Source organism: Podarcis gaigeae (genome assembly GCF_964106915.1).
Source record: "Podarcis gaigeae genome assembly, chromosome: 18".
NCBI lineage: Eukaryota > Metazoa > Chordata > Lepidosauria > Squamata > Lacertidae > Podarcis > Podarcis gaigeae.
In genome coordinates this window covers 10,349,787-10,376,922 of record NC_139696.1, presented here as the reverse complement: position 1 = coordinate 10,376,922, position 27,136 = coordinate 10,349,787, and the positions used below count along the sequence as shown (strand labels likewise).

The 27,136-nt window shown below is 47.5% G+C and overlaps 1 protein-coding gene across 1 annotated transcript in view; it reads left to right on the top strand.

Annotated features, from left to right (window-relative positions):
- The window catches only part of MKNK2 (MAPK interacting serine/threonine kinase 2), a 38,170-nt gene extending 11,241 nt beyond the window's left edge, over positions 1–26,929 (top strand). The window contains exons 3-14 of the mRNA XM_083720505.1: positions 102–183; positions 1,329–1,430; positions 2,684–2,781; positions 7,564–7,643; positions 8,008–8,081; positions 9,112–9,216; positions 10,603–10,658; positions 11,402–11,497; positions 19,002–19,196; positions 20,580–20,744; positions 23,868–23,911; positions 25,502–26,929. Of these exons, the coding sequence (XP_083576631.1) occupies positions 102–183; positions 1,329–1,430; positions 2,684–2,781; positions 7,564–7,643; positions 8,008–8,081; positions 9,112–9,216; positions 10,603–10,658; positions 11,402–11,497; positions 19,002–19,196; positions 20,580–20,744; positions 23,868–23,911; positions 25,502–25,763 (1,359 nt within the window). The 3' untranslated portion in view covers positions 25,764–26,929. The remainder of the gene's footprint in view (positions 1–101; positions 184–1,328; positions 1,431–2,683; positions 2,782–7,563; positions 7,644–8,007; positions 8,082–9,111; positions 9,217–10,602; positions 10,659–11,401; positions 11,498–19,001; positions 19,197–20,579; positions 20,745–23,867; positions 23,912–25,501) is intronic.
- The last annotated feature ends 207 nt before the right edge of the window (positions 26,930–27,136 follow it).

The window sequence follows — 27,136 nt, the reverse complement described above, 5'->3', positions numbered from 1 at the left end:
GCCTAGTATCCCCCCGGAAACTTCTTACCACCATTCCCCCCTTTAATTCTGGCTTGGATGTGACTTTTTCTCTCCCTTCCCCTTTCCTTCTCTACTCCCAGGGCCAGAACCCGTTTGACATCGAATTCTCCCAGTCCACTCACCTGGATTCTGTCTTCAACTTCGAATGCCCCTCTCGGCCCGGTGAGCACCGCCGTTTTAATTCTGTTTTGGGATCAGGAGGAAGAAAATCAGTTCCTGAACTGGGAATTGTCCTAGGTTTATGCCTCTTGAGATTCAGACAATTTGATGGAGGGTACCTCTATTCCGGGTGGCGCTGTGGGTTAAACCACAGAGCCTAGGACTTGCCGATCAGGTCAGCGGTTCGAATCCCTGTGACGGGGTGAGCTTCCGTTGCTCGGTCCCTGCTCCTGCCAAGCTAGCAGTTCGAAAGCACGTCAAAGTGCAAGTAGATAAATAGGTACCACTCTGGCGGGAAGGTAAACGGTGTTTCCATGCGCTGCTCTGGTTCGCCAGAAGCGGCTTAGTCCTGCTGGCCACATGACCCGGAAGCTGTACGCCGGCTCCCTCGGCCAATAAAGCGAGATGAGCGCTGCAACCCCAGAGTCAGTCATGACTGGACCTAAGGGTCAGGGGTCCCTTTACCTTTTTACCTCTATTCCAGGGATTGTGAACTGCAGGGGAGAGGAGTGCGGCCCCCGAGACCTCTCCTTCTGGCCCTCATAACTCTCCCATTTGTTGCGTTCAGAATGCCACCTTTTTCCTCTAATCTGGCGTTCATGGTTTCTTCCCCATCCTGTGAGGTCGGTTCAGTTAAGAAGCGGTGGCTGGCTTTGTGAACGTGTGTCGGGATTTGAACCCTGGTCTTGACCCAGGGTTTCCCAAATTTGGGTCTCTAGCTGTTTTTGGACTACAGCTCCCATCATGCCCAGCTAGCAGGACCAGTGATCAGGGGAATTGTAGTCTCAAAACTGGAGACCCAAGTTTGGGGAACTGCTCTAACCACTGCGCAGCACTGCCCTACTGCACAAAGGTGAAGCTTCTATTAATAGCCCCGCCCACATTTGTCCGTAGCCCCGCCCACAGCTGTCATGTGGAACGGCTTCCCCACCCTGGTCTTAATTGCTGTAATGGAGCCTCCATTTTCAAAGAGAGTCTACCTTGAAATATAAGCCGCTGGCTGTTTCATGCAAAATGCAAAGTTTAAGGGCGACTTCAGAACCCAGCATGCCTCTGGCTTTAGGGATTGTTGTTGCGCGCCTGGTCCTGGGTTCAAATGCTGCTTTTAACTGTGATTCTCCTCCCCACCCTCAAATCTCGTGGAACAGACATGCCTTCGAGTCAGCCCATCGACATCCCCAACGCGAAGAAACGGAACAAAAAGAAAAAACGCTGTCGGGCCACGGATAGCTTTTCCGGAAGGTTTGAAGGTGAGCCACTCAAGTCGCTAGTCCTCAGCGTTTATTCTCGAAATCGTCACCTCCTGCCTTCCCTTTGCAGCAAAATGTTTTCCGCTCAGTCCTTGTGGCCTCGTGAGAAGGGCTGTGTCCGCAAGAAGCCTGCAGCAAGAGGGTGCTGTTGCAGGAGAGATGTGTATTTATTTATCCAAATTTGCAAACTTTGAAATGAAAATAATTCCCACCCTGCAATCTAGACAGACCAGGAAACGATACAAGTGCATAAAATCTGCTCCAATGGCTGGGAAAGGAAGTGGAGCTTTTGCAAAGGAGATGGATTAGACCAGGAGAACTTGGTTCTCAAGCAGTTGTTGGACTACAACTCCCATCCTCTCAAACTAGCAGGACTGGCAGTCAGGGATGATGGGAATTGTAGTCGAAAAACAGCTGGAGATCCACGTTTGGGAAACCCGGGATTAGACTCTTGCGTTTAGGGAAAGGTTGGTGTAGACTGCACTGAGCTGGATGAGACCCAAAGGTGTGACGCTGTTTGAAGGAGAGCTTCCTTTTTAAACCAGCCTGTTCGTTCAGAACCATGAGGTCTAGCACCTTGTTTTATTTTTGCAGGAAGGGTGAGAGGCAAGGAGGACTAGAACTTTAAACCGGCAGGGACTGCAGCTACTGGCTATTTTACTATTAGGCGGTCTGTCAGTATGCTTTTTGTTGTTGTTGATGTTCTGTAATGTGTTTTGAATGATAAAGGGTGGCATGTAAATTGAAATAATAATGGCAGCAACAACAACAATGATGATGATCTGTAATTTGAGGAGCAGCAAGATTCAGGCAAAGATGGACTATGTCAAATCAACAAAGCCATCAGTTAAAATAAGATGATCTGGTGCTTGGGTTTTTTTTTTTTTGAAGAATGGAAGCCTTTTCCGGATTGTTTGGAGAAATACGGCAGCACGAAGAATCCGTGATCAGGATTCGAACTATGAGCAGCAGAAAGAACGAACGATGATTGCGCTACGGCTGTGTTAAAAAAGAGGGGAGACAGGCAAAGGGAGCGGGGAGCTAAGAAAAACATCACGGAAAACGAGATGGGAAGTTGGCGATATAAAAAGAACATTTTTAAAATATATATTGGACTTTTTATGTGGAATTTTTGGAATATAAACACAGTTTTTGGAATAAACAAAGTTCAGGCAACGAGGCAGGGAATATAATTCTCTTGTTTCCTTGTCTTTTTTTCTCTCTCTCTCCTCCTGTCTCCCGCAAACCTTCAGACGTTTACCAACTCCAGGAAGAGGTCCTAGGGGAAGGAGCTCATGCAAAAGTCCAGGCCTGTGTTAACCTCATTACCAACAAAGAGTATGCAGTGAAGGTAAGGGAGCTTGGGGACTTTGGGGTTTGAGCCCCGGGTCGGGCAAGAGATTTCTGCATGGCAGCGGGTTGGGATGGATGACCCTCGGGGTCCCCGCCCACAAATCTGTGATTCTCACAGAGGCTGGCTGGATGCTCCGGGGAGAAGCCTGCAAGCGGGATTCTCTCCCCTCCCACAACTGCATTGCGTTTTGGGTGTGAGATGGTTGTGTTGTGCTTTTATTGTTGCCTATTATGGCTGCCTCTGACCGCAGAGGCAGAGCATAGCCATTGTGGCTGCTGGCCATTGATGACCCTATCCTCCAAACCCGTCCCTGTCGAAGCCGTCCACGATGGTGGCCCTGGCTGTCTCCTGTGGCAGGGAGTTCCACAGGCTGTGCATGAAGGTCTTCCCTGGGCCAAAATTGGGGGGGTGGTGTGTGTCAGGAATTTCCAGCATGAAACATCTGCGGTAGTGTTTTCCCGGTTGGTGTGGTTAGCCGGGATTTGGATGGGGGAGAGAGAGAGAATTAAAGAAATTCTTCACAGGTAGGTCTTCGTGCTGTTGGAATAGGAGCAAGGACAATTGGGGCTTAGGTGCTTTCCTCCACATGTGGTGGGAGTGTCCCAAAATCTGACTATTCTGGACAACAACCATACGAGAAATATGTAAAACAACCAAGAAAGTATTGGAAATCACCCCAGAACTGGCCTTACTAAACATCTTCCAAGACAACAATGCCCATTTACACCACAAAAAAACTCATAACAAGCCTACTTTCAGCAGCCAGAAACGCCATAGCCAGACATTGGAGAGACCTGTCAGGAGTGAGCATGGACCAATGGGACCAGATAGTATGGGAAACAGCCTTACTAGAAAAAATAACCAATAAACTGAAACTGACACGGGGACAAACAGAAGAAGACGCCTTCACCCGAGTATGGCTCCCCTTTATCACATACACAGCCCAACAAGACAACGACAAAAATCCACCAACAGCATACAAATCAATATGGCTAACCTGATCCAAAACACCCGCCCACCCCACTCACACATGAAAACAAAGACCACCACAGCCAACCACAAATGAACAGCCACACCCTGGGCCAGGCATCCCCAAACTCAGCCCTCCAGATGTTTAGGGACTACAATTCCCATCATCCCTGACCACTGGTCCTGTTGGCTAGGGATGATGGGAGTTGTAGTCCCAAAACATCTGGAGGGCCGAGTTTGGGGGTGCCTGCCCTTAGGCCAACCCCAACCTCTCTCTCACCACCAAAGGAACACAAGCGGACAGCAGAGAACCAGCACAAGCGACGCTGACACCAAACCCTACAATATATTAAATAAAATAAAAACATCCCCTCCACCTCTTTCCCCCCTTTCTTCCTAACGTCTCAACAAATGAAACTGATTTGTAAAAATGTTCCATGGAGAAAAGAAAATATGAGAGAGAGCCATCGCAGACACTTTTGTAAATCAAGAAAATCTTTAATAAAAATACATTTAAAAAAACTCGGGTGCTTTCCCAGCTCTTAGCATTTGGCTTTAAGGAACGCCCACGGATTTGAGTCTCGTGAGAGAAGGAAGGAAAGCTTTTCTCTTATCGGCTGGCGCCGTGTCTGCCACCCTCTTGCAATCGCTTCCTTGTTTTCCTCTGCGGACCCTGCCTCTTTTTTCACCACCCACCCCAAAGAAGAAATTCCTCTCTGCAGTCTTGCACGAGGCTGTTTTTTTTCCAGCGCATGGGAGATGCAGAGCGAGGGAGGGCGGCGGGCGGTGGTGGCAAAACTGGCGTTGTTTTGTGGAGGCAGAAGTTGGGGAGGGCCGAGGTTGCGACCTGCCTGGGCCGGAGGGGAGGAGAACAGCTGCTGGTCTGGCGCTGGCATCACGCCCCCCCCTCGCCCCCTTCCCTTTCATGTGCAGGAGGGAGAGGGAACAAGCAGGCCTTTTCATCAGGTTTGGCTGCAAAGCGGCATCTCAGGGCGAGGAGAAAAGTTTAGAGCTCCGTAAATAATCCGATTCTCCCTCCTTATGACTTTGGTTTGGGCTGCGGCAGTGCTGGCAGCTCCCAAAAGGAACCCCCTCGCCCCTTTCTGGAGCCGGATTTTGGGTGCAGATGGGGATATAATAATAATAATAATAATACTTATCATTATTATTATTTGATTACCTCCCCCTCTTTATTTTTTTCCTTTCTCCTCCTGTGATGAGGCTGTATTTTAATGTTGTATTTTAATCTTGTTTTTAAGTTGTATTCATTCAATTTGTTTTTATTATTGGTTGTTAGCCGCCCTGAGCCCGGCCTTGGCTGGGGAGGGATTAATAATAATAATAATAATAATAATAATAATGTATTACAGTAGTACCTCGTTGTGAGTCTGCCCTGTTTAGTGTCCATTTCATGGAACGTCCACAACAAACCCAGAAGTACCGGAACGGGTTACATCCAGTTTGCCGCTTGCACACGCCCGCTAAATCATGCTTCATGCATGTGCAGAAGCGCAAAACCGCTCACGTGCATGCGCAGAGCGGCACTTTGTCGAACGTCTGGGGCTCCGGAACGGATCCTGAATCAAAACAAGGTACCACTGTGTTTATACCCCACCCATCTGGCTGGGTTTCCCCAGCCCCTCTGGGTGGCTTCCAACAAAATATTAAAATACAGTAATGCATCAAATATTAAAACCTTCCCTGAACAGGGCTGCCTTCAGATGTCTTCTAAAAGTCAGGTAGTTGTTGTTCTCTTTGACATCTGGTGGGAGGGCGTTCCACAGGGCAGGTGCCACCACCGAGAAGGCCCTCTGCCTGGTTCCCTGTAACTTGGCTTCTCACAGGGAGGGAACCGCCAGAAGGCCCTCGGCGCTGGACCTCAGTGTCCAGGCAGAATGATGGGGGTGGAGACGCTCCTTCAGGTATACTGGACCGAGGCCGTTTAGGGCTTTAAAGGTCAGCACCAACACCAATATAAAATGCACGTATTCCCTCTCTCGTCTTAAGAATTTTTGGTTGAGTGAAAACGAACACGGGTGTTTTTCATTTTACAATTTTTATTATTTTGCGTTGTGGACAGTTGGCCAGCATTTCCAAAACTTGGTCCTCCAGCTGTTTTGGGACTACTGTTCCCATCAGCCCTGACCGCTGGTCCTGCTAGGTAGGGAGGGTGGGAGTTGTAGTCCAAAAACAGCCGCAGACATGATCTTCTGAAACATTGTGCTAGGTTACTTTCTGTGTCTCTTCGAACTCTGATTTTAGAAGGGGAGAGAGAAGCAATTTTTTTTTGGGGGGGTATGTGCATGGGGGGGGAATGCTCTCACAAAAGCAGCCACATACACACCCCTAAGCACATTCATAGAATTGTAGAGTTGGGACCCCTGAGGGTCATCCAGTCCAACCCCCTGTAATGCAGGGATCTCGGTTCAAGAACTCCTGACAGAAGGCCACCCAACCTCTGCTTAAACACTTCCAAGGAAGGAGAGTCCGCCACCGTCCACCCATCGTCGAACAGCTCTTACTGTCGGAAAGCTTTACTGATTTTCATTCGGAATCTCCTTTCTTGTAGCTTGAAGCCATGGGTTCGAATCCCACCCTCCGGAGCAGGAGAAAACAAATTGTGTATGTGTGTACGCACACAGATAAAGCAATAAATACATTTATTTTCTCGCCTTAGGAACATTAACTTTTGTAACGACAGCTGAAAATTAAAAGATGGGAAACTAAATGCCTCGCCCCCCCCCCCAAAGGCACGTAGATCAAGTACCTACAGGCGAAATAACAAAGCCCAGTTCATGAAAGAAAGAAAACGAGAATAAAAGTCTTTGCATTAAGAGAGAATACTGGTGCCAGGCTTGTCTCAAAAATGATAGCTTCACTGTCCATATGTAATGAAGGAATTTCAAATTATATGTAAAGTCTCTGGAAGTTCTAGTCCTTGTTAAAATCTCAATTATCACTGTATTCCAGAGTGGTGGGACGGAGTGCCCGGTGTAAGATTTTGGGCTGTTTCCCATTGAGTTGCAATTCCTATTTGAGCTGCTTAGATTTTAAGGACATTTTCTTGATCTGCGATTGTAGGCGTGAAAAGCAAAATAGTTTTTGTTTGTTTTTGTTTTTTGAGGCTGGAGCAAAACAAGGAAGTCCCTGGATGAGCCCAAGAATGTCTTCGTAAAATGCTTTTTTGAAAAGGAAACAGCTGCAAAGGGAACAGCTGTGTTTTGCAAAAAAAAAAATAAAATAAGGAAGTGGTGATTGGTGATTGGGGGCTGTTTATGGTGCCTAACTGGGAGCAATTCCTTTGCTGCGGGAAATTTTCTGTGGCTTCGTGGTATGACCTTAGCTTGAGAGAGGCTGAACTTGCACAGAGATCCCTGCACATAAAAACAAAGCCTCTCAGGGTCTACATTTCTTCTTGATATTCTTGCTTTCTAGTTGCGGAGAAACTTGCTTTTTTGGGTGGGTGGGTGAGCGTTTGTGTGCAAGCAGATAAATCGTGATGCCGTTTTTAAAAAGCTGTACTCCAGCAAGATGCTTGGGGGAACTCGCGCACGAGAACGGTCTTCTGTGCAAAACGGCACCCTTGCAGCTAGAGAGCTAGCCTTTCAGGGTGGGCGGGGAGTTGCGACAGGACACGGGTGGCCATGAATGGTGCCTGTTATGCACGCAGACTCCCGCAGAGACGAGGGAACGGCTTGAACTCATGTTAAAAGGGTGCAAAACTCTTGATTGCACCCAACTGTCCGCTTTCAAATCCCTGACGCGACTGTGCGCTGATGTTCGCTGCTTTGTGTGTGTTTCTCTTTAAAGATTATCGAAAAGCGTCTCGGCCATATCCGGAGCAGGGTCTTCCGGGAAGTCGAGATGCTGTATCAGTGCCAAGGACATAGGTATTTTTAATTTTATTTTTTGGTGGCTTAAGCCGTAGGGTTTATTAAGGGGTAATTTGGACTGACGATGCCCATGGTAGTGGCTCAGATAAACCTGATGTTCCACCAGCACCTGGTTCGCCCCCGCGAAACCTCCATGCTCAAGAGCAGTCTATCTGCAGCCTTGCTTTTGCAGGCTTCCTGGAGACGCAACCCATTTGGGGGAAGAAAACGTGGGGAGGGGGTGTGTGGACCTTTCTTGGACTGACCTGGCAAGGCTGTGCGGTGGGGGAGAAAGAGAGATGTCCTCATTCTAGGAGAAAACCATGCAAAGTGGAGATTTTCTCCCCGTTTTTAAATGTCCTCCCTGTCTTGCTCGCGGCAGGAACATCTTGGAGCTGATTGAGTTCTTTGAGGAAGAAGACCGGTTCTATCTTGTATTCGAGAAGATGAGAGGAGGCAAGTAGCGACACTCGTGTCTGGCATGTTGCTGGTCGGGAACTTTTGGCCTGTGGGCCTAACCTGGCCAGCTTGTTTTGGCCCTTCTGGTAGTTTTGGCTGAGCCGTGCTCGCCTGTCCTGGGTGTTGGTCACCCAGGTGATCGGCTCCACCTGCCTGTCCAACTTTGCCTGCAGGTGGGTGAGGAAAGGGATCCTAACTCGCAGGCCGGAGTAAATTCTTGAACTGGAACCTGTGAAAAGATTTTATTCTTGGGTGAATTTTCCGCTGAAAAAGCCTGGTGCCTGCGTTTCTGCAGGAGTCGTTGTTATCGTCATCATTTATTAAATCCGTATACTTCTCTTCATCCGGAAAATTATGAGATGAAAAACACAAAATGCATAATAAAAATAAAGGCAAACCGATAATCTACCCCTGCAAAGGGCATCAGGTTGAGCCAGGCGCTTAAAGGTGTATAATGAAGGCACCAGGCGGGCCTCCCTGGGGAGAGCATTCCACAAACGGGGACCCACCACAGAGAAGGCCCTGCACTTGTGTTGCCACTCTCCAGATCTCTTGAGGAGGAGGCACACAAAGAAGGGCCTTGGAAGATGATCTCAGGGTCTGGGCAGGTTCATACGGGGAGAGGCAGTCCTTAAGGGATTGCAGTCCTGAGCCATTTAAGGCTTTATAGGTCAAAACCAGCAATATCTGCCTCTCCCGGAGTTGGCAGCCCTGCGTGGGGAGCGAATTCCCTGCAGATTTACCTGCCGTAGTTGCAAAGAATGGAGGTGCTTCTCAGACACTACTCAGCTAAATTAACGGATGGTTAATGCAGCCATTCTACTGCAGAGCAACAACCTTCCTCCTAAAAAGTTATGTTTCTAGCCCTCTTGGTTCCAAATTGAGAACTGATTCGAGTCAGACCATGACGTTTGGCATTGCCTGCTGTCCTGATTGTTCCCCAGGCCTGCAAACTTTTATTTTTTGCTGCCTGAGATTGCTAACATTGCTGTGCCCTCTTTTCTCTCTCCGCCCCGATCTTTTCCAGGTTCCATCCTGACTCACATCCATCGCCGCCGCCATTTCAACGAGCTGGAGGCCAGTATGGTTGTGAACGACATTGCCAGCGCCCTCAATTTCTTGCACAACAAAGGTCAGCAAATCCTTTGCGAGTCTGCGAATACGACGGGGCTGTTGGGTCTTATCACTGTTATTTTGTCTGGCAACCCAGAGGGAAAGTTTGGAAGAGGGCAGTCTGAACTCTCAAAGGGAGGAAAGTTTGCAGTGTTTGGAACCTTTCAGTTTAGAGAAAAGGCGAGAGAGCAAAGAGTCGACACGGTAGAAGTTTATGAAATCATGGAAGAAGCAGAAAGAGGAGTTTTTCCTTCCTCCTAACAACTGCAAATTGTGGAAGCGTGGGGAAGGTAGAAATCTAGGCAGGGGTCTTCAGTGTTGAAAACCGTGGAACTCCCACATGCAGGAGAAAGGGATGTTAGAATGGTAGAGTTGGAAGGGACCCTGTAATAAACGAAAATCTGCCCTTATTCCCTTATGGGGGGACACAAGAGCCCTTTGCAGGTTCTCCATCACTCAGAGAAAATAACAGAGGCCAACCAGAGAATATTGAGAAGCAAAGCAGCTAGTAAGCCTGATCTTTATTGATCTGTTGCAACAGGGTGCCCCCTTCACACGCAGGAGAAGGAGGAGGACCCAGAACCAAGGTGTGCCCGCCCTTATATAGACATTTTAATTGCCCGCCCAGGAGTCCAAGACCACCCGCAGATACATCACACCTACATCACAGAAAGGGTGGTCTACAACAGAAATCTGAGTGGATACCCTGGGGAGCCTGGCTAGTCTTTTGTAATGATAAATACTTAGTTCCTGAGCCAGGTCACAGGCTCACCCTATTCATACACAGACAGTTTGGGAGTCAAAATGGTTCCAGGGCTGTTTTCCTGTGCTGCTTCAGACATGTGGTTTATATATTTATGTACGTGTTTGCCTGGTACATTTATGAACATTTATTTTATATATATATATATATCTCCTTAATTTTTTTATTTCAACCCCAAGGGTCATCTAGTCCAACCCTCCCCTGCCATGCAACCCTGTGTTAGAAGCCGAGAGATACAGGCCAGGAACCAGGGTTGCAGCTGCCCAAACGGCCATTTTTCAAGGCAACACTTCGCTTCTTGAAATTCCTCTGTGCAGATAAAATATAACAAATAGGATTTTACAGGATGGGGGATTGGTGTGTGAAAAGGTCCAGATCCGAGGATCCCCAGGCATGCACCTCCAGATGTTTTTGCTGGCCAATTGCAAAATGCTTTTGGCGCATTTTGAACTCTGCATCGGGTGGGAGGTAATTTTCTTAGGGACTAGTGCCTTTGCTTTCTCCTTCCGTAACCTGTATTTATACTCCAGCCCAGTGTTTGCTTTCATTTCCTCCCTGTGCGAAAAAGGTTTCTTGGATCTTGCAAGAAGTTTAGCCTCCGTTCTTTTGTTTGCTGAGGCTATCTTTCTCTTTCCTTTTCAGGAATAGCACACAGAGATTTAAAACCAGAAAATATCCTTTGTGAAAGCTCCAGTCAGGTAAGGAGTGGCTTCAAACACATTAACAGGATGCTCCCTCTTGTCTTGTCTAAAGAGAAAGTTGCCATTTGGTGTGCGATCTGTGGAGCTGCTGTCTGCAGGATGTTGGAATAAAGGGGTTGCAGATGAACATGCAGCTGCCCTTTGCAATTTGCTCTTCTCCAGATTTTGCGATGTGTTTCTCCAACGAAACAAGAGACTCTTAATCTCGGGGTTCTGGGTTCGAGATACACATTGGGCAAAAGATTCCAGCGTTGCAGGGGGTTGGACTAGATGACCCTCGGGGTCCCTTCCAAACTTTACCATTCTAGGATATTAGATGCAAAAATGGCTCTGTGAATAATGTCCAATAATAATGTCTAATAATAACAACAACTTATTGTTTGTACCCTGCCCAGCTGGCTGGGTTTCCCCAGCCACTCTGGGCGGCTTCCAACAAAAATTAAAAAGACATTAAAATAATGCTTTGAATCGGAGAAAACCCCTTGAGGATTGTGCATATTAGTTAAAAGGGTGTTAAGATAAATGCATGTGAAAACGTGCAGGAATTTTTAATGTGGACATCAAAATTTTTCACGGTGATGTGGAAAGCAAAGGTGGGTGGGGGGAAATGAACTGAATTTGAGCTGCTTGGGGAGGGGGAAATGTGAAATTCACAGGTTTGTCTGATTAATTCTTTCTGGAGCTATGAATTTAAAAAAAAAACAACAACTGGCAACTTCTTTTTCTTTCCTGCAATGCAGGTTTCGCCCGTGAAAATCTGCGATTTCGATCTAGGAAGCGGGATCAAGCTGAACGGCGATTGCTCACCCATCTCCACTCCAGAGTTGCTCACCCCGGTAAGTTCCCCCAAGCGTGGAAAAACCCGATTTATATAAAATGCTTTAAAAGTGGTGCTTGGAAGGAAAATCTGAACTGGGGCTCAACCAACAAAAGTGACAGCCAGTAGGCTTTGAATGAGGAGGAAGGCTTATATATATATTTGTCGGAATTCAAAGGCATGAGATGTGCTGAATGGTGCTGAGGTTTAGCAGGCTTTAAAAATGGAAAATCCTCCAGGAATTTCAGCATCCGTTCACTGTGATGGCTCAGATGGAAGCTTGGGTGCAGTCTACCTGTCTGCGTACAAACGCCGGCTCCCTCGGCTTGAAAGCGAGATGAGCTCCGCAACCCCATAGTCTGATTCCCAGAGGTGTCTGGCTGTCCACTGTTGGAATCAGAATACTGGGGATGGATGGATTCCACCCCCACACCCCGATCCATATAGCCTTCTCTGTGTGTTTTGCTGATGTTTTGGCATTGGTGGAAAGAGCTGTTCGGCTTTGTATGGCTTGTCCGTGTGTGTGTGTTCGGTCATAATTTGCTGCAAGCCGGCCTTCCAAAATCCCTCTCTGTAATTTCTATAATTTTATCTTTCAAGCCGACCTGTATTGTGAGGTTCATTCCCAGATCCAGCCTGGACGAAACGGTGCTTTGGAGGGGGGTGGGTGCCTTTAACTGGCTTGTCCAGAACGTGGTGGCTTATGGCGAGTCAAGGATCCCCCTAGGAGACCAGGAAGGGAGATATTTGCAAAATGGGAGGATGTTGGTTCTTTCCAACCAGTCCCTGGCCAATGCAGACTGGTCTTGTGTGGTCGTGTTTCTCCAAGCCTATTGGCGTGCCTTCTTTATTTAGGGTGTTGCCATAGTCAGATTTGATTTTTGGCTCCATCCAGCTGGCTTGTTATTGTTTTTATTTATTGTGTTCATTTTTCCCAGGGATGGGCGATGTGCTTCTCCCCTTTGACGTAGATTAGGCTGGCCCCCAACATCACCCCCAGTGAGTTTCATGGTCTGGTGGGGCGATTCGAACCCTGGACAGCTTAGTCCAGGGGTCAGCAAACTTACCGCCGGTGTCTCCAGCATCGATTGCACAGAGGGCCGGGGGAGCGCGTGCCCCTATGTGTGCGCACACACTATTTCCGGCGCACTTCCGGGTCGGAGGAGCACCGAAAATAGCTTGTGCGCACATGCACGGGCCTCCTCCGCCCCGGATGTGCGCCGGAAATAACACTTGCGCATGCACAAATAGCGCAGCCGCGCAGTGCAGTGCCGGTAAGAGTGCGCAGCTGGGGTTACCATGGGCCGGATGAATGAGTCCCTCGGGGCTTATCCGTCCCGCGGACCTTAGTTTGGCGGCCCCTGGTTTAGTCAGTAGAGCACGAGACTCTTAATCCTAGAGCTGTGGGTTCAAGTAAAAGATCCCTGGATTAAGGGGCTTGGACTAGGCGACCTGCGTGGTCAACGTCAAAATTTCACGGCCTGTTCCTGGGTCGCCGAGGGGATTATTAACTTGTGGCGTGGAATTGTGTCACGAATGTGAACACCGCATCTTGTTCTGTATCTCAGCTGTGCGGCTGGTTTGCGTTTTCTGAGAGGCTGCGCGGAATCGAGAAAGGTCACATTGCGTTGGCTGTGGCTCAGTCTTTTGAATGAAAGAAACAGGCTTGGGGTGTTTTTTGGGGGGGAGGCACAGACCTGCGAAATGCAAATCTGCATGTTCTGGTGGAAGCGGAGCAGCCAAGGGGCTCCCATTTGCAGTCCGCAAACAAAGTTTTGCAAAAATTAAAGTGTTGCAGGGGGCAGGAAGTGCATGAAATTGGGACACCTTTCAAAGACACAGCCCCCCCCCCCATCCCAGGTTTCGGGTTCCATAGTGCTCTTAATTTATTCCCCTTCCTTTCGAAAGCTTTTTAAAACTGTTGTTTTCCCACCCTAAGCAGAGAGAGGGGCCACCTGCCTCCTGGTCTCTCTTGCTCCCCCCCCCCCAAAACGCTGCTGAAATGCTGTAAAATTTGCCCCTAGCAACAGCTTGGCTGATTGGCTGTCAGGCCTGAGGTTTGGGGATTTCCTCTCTCCCCCCCCCTTTCCATCTGTTTCTCTCTCTCTTCTCCTCCCCTTCCCCTCCCCTTGCTTTGTAGAGGCTGCTCTGACCCATTTCTGCGGTGGGGGGTGGGGCAAGGAGACGCAGGCTATGGACAGATCTTTTTTTTAAAAAACCAAAACTCCTGGAGTTTTAGGTAAGATCAAATCCCAGCCATGTGTGTCAAAAGGGTTATAAATATCGCTATGATTAAAACGAAAACGAAACGCCCTTTGCTTTTATTTTTTTTTGCAAAGAAACCTTTGCCTTTTTGCAATTATTTTAAAAAACGCCAAAAAAACAACAACCCCACACCCTTTGCTATTTTTGCAGCAGCAGCAACAACAAAAACAATCTTTGCTCTGCAGCCCAGGGGTGTATTCAGCGTTACTCAAGAGTTGACTCATTGGAATTGATGGAAGTGATTCACGTCAATGGGTTCTGTTGATTATTATTATTATTATTATTGAATTTGTATGCTGGCCTTCATCTGTAGATATCGGGCCGGCGCATCTGCTCTCAGATCGTATTAACACCCTAGATTTAAAGCTCTGTTACGCCGCTTTGAACGGTCCTGGCGTCGTCCCTCACAAAGGACCCCCCCAGGGGAAGTGCAAGTTGTTCAGGGTGCTGGGTGCTGTTTGACAAATACCTGCGCTACAGTTCCCAGACTGGTTTATCGCTCCATCCCTCCTCCCAGGGAATTGTAGCTCTGGGAAAAGTGGGGACACATCTCTCAGCACCTATTTAAAAAAAATATCTTTTATTAGGAATTTAAACATATCATCCTTACAACATATCATCCTTAATTCCCCCCCATTCCCCCCCCCCGACTTCCCTCAGTTCCCATCTCTGGTTTCTCTGTAAATGCTATTCTCTGCATGTTACAAAATTGTATAGGTCCTTAATTTATCTAACTGAATATTACCAATAAAAAGTTTGTGAGTGTTTATTCAAAACCAGCCAAGGAGTCCAGTTCACTTTATTGCGTCTTCAAATACTTGTAAAGGGTTCCCATTCATCTTTAAAGTCACAGTTATCCTTGTCCCGTAGTTTATGTGTCAATTTTGCCAATTCTGCATAGTCCATCAGTTTTTCTTGCCATAATTCTTTAGTCAGGGTTTCTTCAAACTCTCAGCACCTTTAAAGCTCCCAGAATTCTCGTCAGGGAGCCCCGACTGTTTTAAAGTGTGTTTAAAGTGTGTTATCCTAGTGATTTGAATTCGGAACCGGTTCTCCGTGCTTTCAGACAGGCAGTCTTTTCCCCACCCTTACCTGGAGACGCACCTGAGGCCTTCTGCATGCCAGGCAGGTGTCCTGCCAATGAACTCTCCCGAAAGCCATTGAAACGGTTCCTGCGTTAGCTGGGGTTCCGGCGCCGCAGCGGGTTGGGCTGGATGACCTTGTGGGTTCCCTCTGTGAACCCTAAGCGTGCCTCCTTGCCCTGCCCTCCAGAGCAGCTCTTCCCTCCTCCCTTTTTGTAAGCCGGCCGGTTGGGCGAGTTACCCGGGCTCTGCGCCCTGCCCCTGTTCTGAAGGATTTGCCCGAGTCCGGATAATGTGGATTTGCATATGTATTAATTTGAGGAAGGGCAGAGTTAGGCAGCTGACGCGGCGCCGGGTGGATTGCGCCTCAGCTGGTTTGATCCGGTCTCGTTCGGGGAAGGGAGGATGTGGTGAAAAGGAAGAGTGAACTCTGTTTGCCTCGGTTGGTTGGCGACAAGCGAAGGGTTTTGGTGCTGTGTGGTTTTTTGCTGGTCTCGTTTTGCAGCTGCAGTCAAGGGTTCCTCTGAGCATGTGCAGAGTGCTCTTTCCATCACAGAACCCTTTCCTCCTCCTCCTTCCTTTGCTGTGTATCTGGGATTAAGGGACAGGGTTTAGGAGGGCTTCTCTGCTCCTCTCACAGATTTTTAAAGATTTCTGTATGTATACAGAAGAGTTCAGGCAGGTGCGTTCTATTTAAACCAGTTTCACTTTCCACTTCTCAGATGAACCAAGCACACTGTTTCCCCTCCTTTTAAAATCTGCAAACAACAGATTGATAATCCCGAAGCGTATAAACTGATCGTTTTGGAATTAAAATTAATTTAGCATGGAATAACTTCAAGCTGCAGTTTTCCCCCCTCTCGATAACACACCTGTGGTTTTTTTAAGAGCCAAGAAGGGTGTCTTTAAGTTTGCTGAGGATACTAAAATAGAAACACAAAAAGCTGGTATAGTCAATGTCGCCAACTGGCTCCTATCAGGGCCATCAGCATTTTAAATCTTCCTCCCCATGTGTTTTATTGTATTTCGACTATTACTTTTAGCTGATTTGTTTCAAATAATTGGTATTTTAAAAGGGATGGGTTTTTTTAAAACGCTGTAAGCTGCCAACTTGGGAGAAGTGGCAACACAGTCAGGTGGGTGGGGTACAAATAATAAAATTTGACTATTACTATAAATACATCAAATGAATGTCAGCCTGGATAGCTCTATTGGCCCTCCAGCTGTTTTGGGACTACAGTTCCCATCATCCCTGACCACTGGTCCTGTTAGCCAGGGATGATGGGAGTTGCAGTCCCAAAACATCTGGAGGGCCAAGTTTGGCCATGCCTGGGTTAGATTGCCAAGGTTGCAAGTTCAGAAGAGCTGCGTATTCCTGCATTGCCAGGGGGTTGGGCTGGATGACCCTCAGGGTCCCAATTCTGGGATTTATTTATTTTTTAATGAATGAACTTTGAGGCTCCGATCTCCAGATCTGCCCCCGCCATTTTATTTTCTCCAGGCACTACTAACTAGATGGATTTATTTTCTTCTTCCATGCAAGAACTGTCCCAGCGGATTGTTTCAAACGTCTGGTGGGGGGGAGTTGCCCCAAAATTACAGCTCTTTTCCCAAGTCCTTAACTGAACCCCCAATCTTATTGCAGAAAAAACACAAACCCCTGCTCATCTCTCGTGGGGGATAAATTCTGGGGATACAGCATGAAGCCAAAACTGTGTAGAGTCAAAACATGTTGGGTGAGATTCCCACTGGAAGTCTTCCCCCATTTTGGCCCGCTTCTTAATTATTTTTTAATTGCTAGGCGTATATTAAGCAGAAATGTGCACAAGTTAAATGTACTCTTTAACCAGGCCTTGGGCTGATTGACACCCACCGCCCTTTTAAAATCTGGGGGGGGGGGTGTTAGTTTGTTTTTATATTTATTATGTGTTTTGAGGGTTTTTTAATTGTGATTTTATCTTGTGAAGCGCCCTGAGACCTATGGGCATAGGTCAGTATACAAATTTAATAAATAAAAATAATAATGATATCTGTGCCGATATCCAAAGTCTGGGAAACACCAGCTTTGGGGCAGTGTGTTCTCCCCAAGAACCTGAGGTCTAGCAGCTTGGTTTGCACTTTTCAAAACAACGGACTTCCACATTTTCAAACCCTTGAGCCTTTTTGTTGTGAGATATTTCTGTGCCCCAGAACAGGTTTTTTGCTTTATTTTTTAGCTAGTGCGAGAAAAATGCATTTGCTCACAAAGGACTTTGGGTCATATATTTGCACATATATTTGCACCAAGTTCCTCTGCAAGTGCAATTGGACTTTTTTCTTTTATCAAGGGGTGGGGAGGAGAACATAATTCCTGCAGTTTGTGTATTCGGGGAGATCCCAGACTCTTGCATACGCAATCCCTTCCCCTTGTTCATCCGACAGAACTATTCTGGCAGGTTTATAGCGGTGCCCTGAACATTGCAAACCCTTTTTCCAGGAAACGGTGCCTGGCTTCGCTCTTCTTGGCCCTGAGGGCTTCTGGGAAAGAATGTCCCATGTGTTTTTTTGGGGGGGGGCTTTATTTATGAGGGGTAAAATGTGGGGCAGAGGCATGTTGATCACATACCCCCCAGCTGAAGCAAAACTCATCTGGTGCCGTCCAGAGAGCATGGCTACTTGGCGAAAGAGAAAATGCTTCCTGGTCTGATGGGACCCCCAGAGGCCATCTAGATCAACCCGCTGCAATGCAGACGTCTCAACTGTAGCACCCAGGATAGATCACCTTCCAACCTCTGCTTAAAAACCTCCAAGGAAGGACAGCCCCCCAAGCAGGGTTCGAAACTCAAAATATACAAGCTGATCGCCAAATGGCGCCTTAAACCTTGGCTGCGGTCGCCATGATGGAATGTCTAGGCGCCATTTTTTCCTTGGTGAATTTTATTATTATTCTTCTTCATTTCCGCGCCACATTATGTTTTAAAGAAGAATAAAATCTATCTTTCTAATAATCTATCTAATAAGATTTTATCCTTTACTCCACATAGAATGTTACATTTGTTACTCAACATTTGACCAAACTACGATTGCGTTTTAAGGTTCCAGTCCCCATTGTCTTATCCAATTTCATCCTTTCTAACACGTTCTGCTGTTTTCTTACACTCCAAACCCCACTGGGGTCGTCCCTTATGGGGAAAATACTTTTTTATATAAATAGACTACGAATGGGTCCCAGCCTCCTTTAAAAGACTCTAAATTTGTGTCTCTTATCAGTGCGGTCAGTTTTGCCATCTCCGCATATTCAAGGTTTTTCACCTGCCATTCTTCCTTGGAGGCTGTTCTGTCCTCCTTCCATTTCTGAGCATAGGGAAACTATAAAGACTTTGAGACTTTCCCCCCACCTTGCCAGTCCGGATCTGTTGCTAAACAATTTCATTGTGGGAGCCAAAGATCTTAGACAGTAAAACAACTTTCCATTTGTGTAAAATGTGTGTGTTTCTGAAAGAGCAAACTGGAGTTTCCTTCCTGCAAAGTTAGTGGTTTCAAATCACATGCATTTCTTCTGCATGTGAAAGCCGGAACCTTTTTGTTTGGGGTGGGGGAATTTTGAAAAGCAAAAGTGTGACCCTGCGGCTTTTAACCCTTTCTCTGCCCGATTCCTCTTTAAAAAAAAACAACACAAATTCATCTTTATTGATTTAAAATATCATCTTACATATATATTACAAATAGTTACATCAAAATTAAACACAAAAATAGAATAGAAAGAAGATAAAAAAAATAAAAAGCAAAAGCAAAAAAGAGTTAGCAATAAATGAATATTGGTTATAACATCCTGTCTTTTCTTATAAAGTCTTCTGAAAGAAACTTCCAATCGTTCCCGTTGTACTTTTTCTATTGTCTTAATTTTATCCCACAGTTTCTTTTATAACTTTTCCTGTATATTTTTCTAGTATATTTGTTCCATTTGTTTATTATATACAAGTATCATTCAGTTCTGCTAGGATAACATTGTTATTACAATATAATCTTATATATTCTCTGAATAGTCTCCATTCTCTGAATTTTTTTTGATTTGGGGCTCCTCTGACTTTTCCGGTCAGCTTTGCTAATTGAAAGTACTCTAGCGTGAGTGATTGCCAATCTATTATTGTAGGGGTGGTTTCACATTTCCAACTTCTGTTCTCCTCCCGATTCCAGTGCGGCTCGGCTGAATACATGGCCCCGGAGGTTGTCGAAGCCTTCAACGAGGAAGCCTCGATCTACGACAAGCGCTGCGACTTGTGGAGTTTGGGGGTCATCCTCTACATTATGCTGAGCGGCTATCCGCCTTTTGTGGGCCACTGCGGGACCGACTGCGGCTGGGACCGCGGCGAAGCGTGTCCCGCTTGCCAGGTGAGCAGGCCTCAGGCTCCTTCCTCTTCTTTTGTTCCTTGCACAAAGGTCAGGTTCTGTACTTGGGCAAGAAGAAGAAGCTGCACCAATATATAGCTGTCAAGCGTCCCTTATTTGGCGGGACAGTCCCTTATCCCAGCGCCATTTCCAGCTGCTGTCCCTTATTGATGATGTCCCTTAAATTTCCCGGGTTTAAAAGGAAGCAGCTCCTCTCCCTCCTCCCTGCCGGCCAGGGAGGAGGGAGGCTCCAACTGTGTTGCTTGGCTGCGTTGCTCACCCAATAAGAAGTCTAAGAACGACTGGGGGGTGGAGCTTGCATGCCTTGTGCCAATCAAATCGGCCGCATTGCCTGGGTACTCGCCTTTGCTCAGCGCTTCCCAGCGGAGAGGTGACGGTGGTTTTCCTTGCTGCATCCCCCTTGCCGGGTTGCTGCGCTGTGGGAACCACCGCTTGAGGCTTCGTTTGGCTGCTGGCTGGGCTTTCTGCCTTTGGCTCAGAGGGGCTCAGAAGTTGAACATACCTGTGCTTGGAAAATCCCTTATTTTGGCTGCTGATCCCTTATTTTCGAAGCTGCTAGTCCCTTATTTTCAAATCTGTAAGTTGACAGCTATGCACCAATATAAGATTTTTTTGGTGGGGGGGGGCACAAATAGTACAGTGGTTCCTCTGGATGCGAACGGGATCCGTTCCGGAGCCCTGTTTGCATCCTGAAGCGAACGCAACCCACGTCTGCACGGGTCACAATTCGCCGCTTCCGCGCATGCGCGTGATGTCATTTTGAGCGTCTGCGCGAGCGGCGAAACCCAGAAGTAACACGCTCCGTTACTTCCGGGTCGCAGCAGAGCGCAACCTGAAAAGGCTTAACCTGAAGCGACTTCAAAAAGAGGTATGACTGTACATGTGGAAAGGATCTAGGGGTCCTAGCAGAGCACATGAGTGAACAAGGTAAAGGGACCCCTGACCATTAGGTCCGGTCGTGGCCGACTCTGGGGTTGCAGCGCTCATCTCGCTTTACTGGCCGAGGGAGCCGGTGTACAGCTTCTGGGTCATGTGGCCAGCATGACTAAGCCGCTTCTGGCGAACCAGAGCAGTGCACGGAAACGCCGTTTACCTTCCCGCCGGAGCAGTACCTATTTATCTACTTGCACTGGTGTGCTTTCGAACTGCTAGGTTGGCAGGAGCAGGGACCGAGCAACTGGAGCTCACTCCATCGCAGGGATTCGAACCGCCGACCTTCTGATCGGCAAGTCCTAGGCTCTGTGGTTTAACCCACAGCGCCACCCGTGTCCCTTTTGTGAACAGTGTAATGCAGCAGTAAAACAGAAAAGGTGATTTTGTATGGTTCCGTGACCCTTCCTTCCTTCCTTCCTTCCATCCTTCCAGAACATGTTATTTGAAAGCATCCAGGAGGGGAAATACGAATTTCCAGACAAGGATTGGGCTCACATCTCTTTCGGAGCCAAAGACCTCATTTCCAAGCTGCTGGTCAGAGATGCCAAGAAGCGCCTCAGCGCAGCCGAAGTTCTCAAGCACTCGTGGGTGCAAGGGGTGAGCGCAGTGGGGGGTGGGAAAGGCGGGAGGGGTTCGGTGGTTTGGGGTTAGGGTGTTCTCCTGTTTTTTTGCAGCCTCCAATAAACCTGTCCTGTTTTCTCTCTGCATGAAATGAGACAAGCCTTTGGTTCATCTAGCTCAGTATTGCGTGCACTGACTGGCAGCATCTCCACAGAGATTCAGGCAGGCCCCCTTTGTAGTAAAGTCAGGGTAGGTTTAATTCCACCACACTGACACCATGTAGGAATGCTCCGGCCACTCTACCCCTTCCTCTCCTGTCCAGCTGGATCAGGTTTAGAGGAACGGCGGTCGGAGGCATATACTTTTTTCAGGACAAAACGCATCAAGAAAGGTAGTTGCTGCCGCCACTCCCTTGTACCAGGGGCACCAGAAGGCTTCACCCAAGGGAGAAGGTTACCCGCTGCCCCACCCTGCAAGTTGCTTCCACAACTTGGAATTCAGGCAGAAATTCAACAGATACACATTCCCAGAGTGATTAGGGTTGATAACTCCTTCACACCCAGGCAGCCTTTTTTGGTACCAGGGGCTAAAATCCCACTAATCAACTTGGAGAGTTTCCTTCCTTCAGATGCCTGAGATAAGCAAATCACACTTTCAGAGACTGCATCTTTAAAATAACAAAACACATTCCCCATAAATCCTATGGCCCTTGGTCTTCCCTTAATACTTTGCTCCTCACTTGACCAAAGTTTTGTCTATTGAAATTTCCTAACGTCCCCTGTAAAAATTCCCTTGGCTACTAAGCAAGCCTGCACTTCACCAAGATTGCAGTTGGGGCAGAGGTCCTTTGCCGTCTCTGTGGGCAATTGGGAACTATACTTAAAAGAGCCTAGTTCTTAACAGTTCTGTGTTTAACAAGTTAGCCTCTGTGAGAAAACCATCACAATGAGGATGAATAATAATAATAATAATAATAATAATAATAATAATAATAATAATAAATTTATTATTTATACCCCGTCCATCTGGCTGGGCTTCCCCAGCCCACTCTGGGCGGCTTCCATAGAAACCAAAAATACAGTAAAATATCACACGTTAAAAACTTCCCTGAACAGGGCTGCCTTAAGATGTCTTCTGAATGTCAGGTAGTTGTTTATCGCTTTGACATCTGCTGGAAGGGCGTTCCACAGGGCGGGCGCCACTACCGAGAAGGCCCTCTGCCTGGTTCCCTGCAGCTTTGCTTCTTGCAATGAGGGAACCGCCAGAAGGCCCTCGGCGCTGGACCTCAGCGTCCGGCAGAATGATGGGGGTGGAGACGCTCCTTCAGGTATACTGGACCGAGGCCGTTTAGGGCTTTAAAGGTCAGCACCAACACTTTGAATTGTGCTCGGAAACGTACTGGGAGCCAGTGTAGGTCTTTCAAGACCGGTGTTATATGGTCTCGGCGGCCGCTCCCAGTCACCAGTCTAGCTGCCGCATTCTGGATTAGTTGTAGTTTCCAGGTCACCTTCAAAGGAAGCCCCACATAGAGCGCATTGCAGGAGTCCAAGCGGGAGATAACCAGAGCATGCACCACTCTGGCGAGACAGTCTGCGGGCAGGTAGGGTCTCATCCTGTGCACCAGATGGAGCTGGCAGACAGTTGCCCTGGACACAGAACTGACCTGCGCCTCCATGGACAGCTGTGAGTCCAGAATGACTCCCAGGCTGCACACCTGGTCCTTCAGGGGCACAGTTACCCCATTCAGGACCAGGGAATCCTCCACACCTGCCCGCCTCCTGTCCCCCAAAAACAGTACTTCTGTCTTGTCAGGATTCAACCTCAATCTGTTAGCTGCCATCCATCCGTAATAGATCAAACAGTAAAAGCTTCCCTAAACAGGGCTGCTAATCAGAAGCAAAACAGAGGATACCCGTCTGATCAGGATTCACAGTGTGGGTTTGAAATCCCTGGCGCGCTAGGTAGCGCTGTGGAGCTATTCTCCTTTAGAAGAAGGTTCCTCAAACCCTGCATTTCATTTTTTTTAAAAATATTTTTTATTAATTTTCCATTTAAATATATATAATCACATCATTATTATCCAATTTCCCTCTTTGGCTCTTTAGAGCCTATCCACTTCTTCCCTCCCACCTCTTGGCTTTCAAAGTTAACCTTTATATCATAGCATTTTCTATATTTTCCAAGTCTAATAAGACTCATCACAAAATACCTCAGAGTTTAAATAAATATAGAAAGGTAAAAAAAAATCTCATCATAGATCTTCAGATAAGCCTACTAGTGGTGATAATTGCATACAATGAGCTTTCAGGTGTTGAATAAAGTGACTCCAGTCTTTTTGGAATACTTGATTGTGCTGTTTTCAGATTTTCCCCATTAGCTTTGCCAGTTCCGCAAAGTCCATCATTTTCATCTGCCATTCTTCTTTTGTTGTTGTTTCCATTTTGGGGCTAAAAGGGTTCTTGCTGCTGCTGTTGCATACATGAACAGACTTTTATCTTTTCTTGGTATCTCTTCACCTACTATACCCAGTAAAAAGGCTTCTGCAAAAGACTACAAAAGACTTTGGATGTAATATTCAGTTAGAATCTTGGGAAAGGCTGTGGAATGAAGGTATTAAATTTACTGCACGTAGTTCGCTTAAAGAAAATGTGATGAAAATGATGTATAGATGGTATTTAACACCATCAAAACTTGCTAAAATGTATAGGACAAGATCTAACGAGTGTTGGAAAGGTAAAGAGAAGGAAGGTATCTTTCACCATTTGTGGTGCACTTCTAAAAGAGGTGAAGGCTTTCTGGGAAATGATATATAATGAGTTAAAGAAAATGTTTAAAAACACTTCTGATAAAAACCCTCCCTTTCAGATAAAATTTAGCAGTGTGAGAAAGTTGTACCTTAGTAAATTTGTGTCCGTCCGTCCCCCCCACACTTTTGGTTGTGGGAAGTCGTAGAGCAGAGTTCCCCAAACTTGGGTGTCCAGGTGTTTTTGCACTACAATTCCCATGATCCCTAGCTAGCAGGACCCACGGTCAGGAATGGTGGGAGTTATAGCCCGAAAACAGCTGGAGGCACAAGTTTGGGAAACCTTGTTGCAGACAGAAAATCTTGCCTTGGTATGATATTAGCTCTCACGCTCTCTCTCGTTTTTTTCTTTTCAGTGTGCTCCGGATAACACTCTCCCAACCCCAATCATTCTTCAAAGGTAAGAGGAAACCCCCGAACTGCCACCCCATAATTTTGAGCCCCTGTGGGGAAAATTAAGGGATCCTCAGGGCCCCCATCCAACTCTATAATTCTATAACTCTTCTGCCTCCACAATAGGGATGGGCAATATCTGGTTTTCAACATCGCGATATATATATGTCTTGTGTTTGAATCATGACATGGTGCTGTGGTCTAAACCACAGAGCCTAGGGCTTGCCGATCAGAAGGTTGGTGGTTCGAATCCCTGTGACGGGGTGAGCTCCCGTTGCTCGCTCCCTGCTCCTGCCAACCTTGCAGTTCGAAAGCATGTCAAAGTGCGAGTGAGCGCGCAACCCCAGAGTCGTCGCGACTGGACCTAATGGTCAGGGGTCCCTTTACCTTTACCTGTGTGTGTGCTATGCAAACATCACAACATGGGGGAAACTGTTAAGCCAGCCAAGGCCTCCATCCTTATTTCAGACATTGTGATATATTGGTACATCGTGACATTTAAAGGTAAAGGTACCCCTGACCATTAGGGTCTAGTCGTGAACGACTCTGGGGTTGCGGCGCTCATCTTGCTTTACTCGCCAAGGGAGCCGGCGTACAGCTTCCGGGTCATGTGGCCAGCATGACTAAGCCGCTTCTGGCGAACCAGAGCAGCGCATGGAAATGCCGTTTACCTTCCTGCAGGAGCGGTACCTATTTATCTACTTGCACTTTTATGTGCTTTCAAACTGCTAGGTTGGCAGGAGCAGGGACCGAGCAACGGGAGCTCACCCTGTCGCGGGGATTCGAACCACCAACCTTCTGATTGGCAAGTTCTAGCCTCTGTGGTTTAACCCACAGCGCCACCTGCATCCCTAGCACACACGTGTCCATGATAAACAATACATTGCCAGGTCAAAAATTATGAAATTAATATCGTGATAAGGGCTTGAAACCGGTTTTGGACGATATATTGCCCAGCCCTACTTCACAGTCGGAGGCAGCAGTGTTTCTGAAACCCAGGTGCCAGAAGCCACAGGAGCCACGGAGAGAGCTGCTCTTGCGTTCAAATCCTGCTTGTGGGCTTTGCATCTGGTTGGGCCCATGAGAATAGAATAGAATAGAATTTATTATTTATACCCCGCCCATCTGGCTGGGTTTCCCCAGCTACTCTGGGCGGCTTCCAACAAAGTATTAAAATATAGTTTTCTGTTAAACATTAAAAGCTTCCCTGAACAGGGCTGCCTTCAGATGTCTTCTAAAAGTCTGGTAGTTGTTTTTCTCTTTGACATCTGGTGGGAGGCCATTCCACAGGGCGGGAGCCACCACCAAGAAGGCCCTCTGCCTGGTTCCCTGTAACTTGGCTTCTTGCAGTAAGGGAACGGCCAGAAGGCCCTCGGAGCTGGACCTCAGTGTCAAGGTAGAACGATGGGGGTGGAGACGCTCCTTCAGGTATATTAGGCCTTTGAGGCCATTTAGGGCTTTCGAGGTCAGCACCAACACTTTGAATTGTTCATGGAAACATCCCGGGAGAAGATGTTTGGCTTTGCGGGGGCTGCTGTCCCGATCCGGCAGGTCTCTTCTTCTTTTCCTAAACACGCCCACCCCCTTCTCTCCGCAGGAACAGCTGTGCCAAAGAGCTGACGTCCTTTGCGGCCGAAGCCATCGCCGTCAACCGCCAACTGATGCGGGACGAGGAGGAGGACGAGGCTGCCGTGGAGTCGCACTCCCCCATCATCATCAAAGCTACCTCATGCTCCATGCAGCTCTCTCCGCCGTCCGAGTCGAAGCTGGCCAAGCGGCGGCAGAAGACCAGCATGGCAAAATTGGATGCCAACCAGCATTTGGTTACTCCCTTGGTCCTGGTGGGGGATCACATGTGAACGCCCCTCCCCCGGCTGCGTGTACATCCCCCCCTCCCCAATTTCGGACAATATATCTATATATGTATACTGTTTTTGATAGCTGGGGGGGGAAAGAAAAACAAGATCAGACCCCTCTCTTTCAAGTTGGCTGGTTTCCAAGGATCTATTCTTTCTTTTCTTTTCGTTTTGTATTGTTTCCTGGTCTTGTTTTGAACACTGGCTCCTCTCGACTCCCCCCCCCCCCCCAACACGTCTCCCCTCTTTTTTTCCTTTATAAATCTCTCTTAAAGGAAAAAAAAAGAAAAACCAACTTCCATATTAACTCACCTATAGTTTTTTTTTTAAATTAAACTCCCCCCCCCCCAACAAAGGTTGCATTTTGACACACGTGTAATATATTTTCGCTTTTTTAAAACAAAAAAATAAATGGATTTCCCTGCCCCCACTTCCCTCCTGCTTCTTTGGAAATACCAGGTTGACATGCCCCCCCCCCCCGGGAAAAGCTTAAAAAAAAACTCCAGGCTACTGTTACTCTGTTTTCTGTTGCCTCTTTTTATACTGTGAAAATATTGGGGATGGGGGGGGGGAGGCGCACTCTTAAAAGTCCTCAACTTTTTAAAGGTAGCATTTTAAGTATTTGGGTGTATTATTCCTTTTTTTTCTCCCCATTTCCTTTTTTTATGTGGCTTTGCTTTTTCTCTTCCTCCCTCCCTTATTTCTAAAAAATGTTTTGTTTCATTTTCAACCTAACGGAATTCTAGAACTGAAAACAGCAGCTGCGATTTGAGGGGGTGTGGGGTGTGGATTCAGGTTTTGCCCCAGAAGGCATTTGGGGGGGGGTCGGGTTTGTAAAGATCCATTTGATTGGGGTGGTGATCGTGGGCAGAGTCCCTCCCCCCAATACCCCCCCCCCCGAGAGCTGCCGATTCTGTAAGATTTGGGGTTGGGAGTGTTTTGGGCTCTCCGGCGGTTGTCCCAAGAGAGCCGGCCCAGAGTATCAAGGGGGCCGTTCTTGTCCACCCCCCAACCCTGCCCCCCCCAAAATAACACAGCCCATTTTGTTTCAAACCCAGGTTCCCCCTATTTCTGCGGGGAGGAAAGAGATTGGCATTCACCAAGATGGGTTTGTCGCTGCCACCCCCATCCCAAAATGGGTTTGTTTTGTTTAATGGAAAAGTCACTGCGGGGGGGAAAAAACAGCCCCAAAATTTGCACAACCGCGTGCTCCCACCCCCGGCGCCGCTGGGCTCCAGCTCCTGACCGCGTTAAGCCAGCTCAGCTGATGGTCAGGAGGAATATGGGCGTTGTGTATCTGGGGCAACAACTTCTAGAGCCACGTTTCCCAAACTCCAGCTGTTCTGGGACAACAACTCCCATGATCCCTGTCTAGC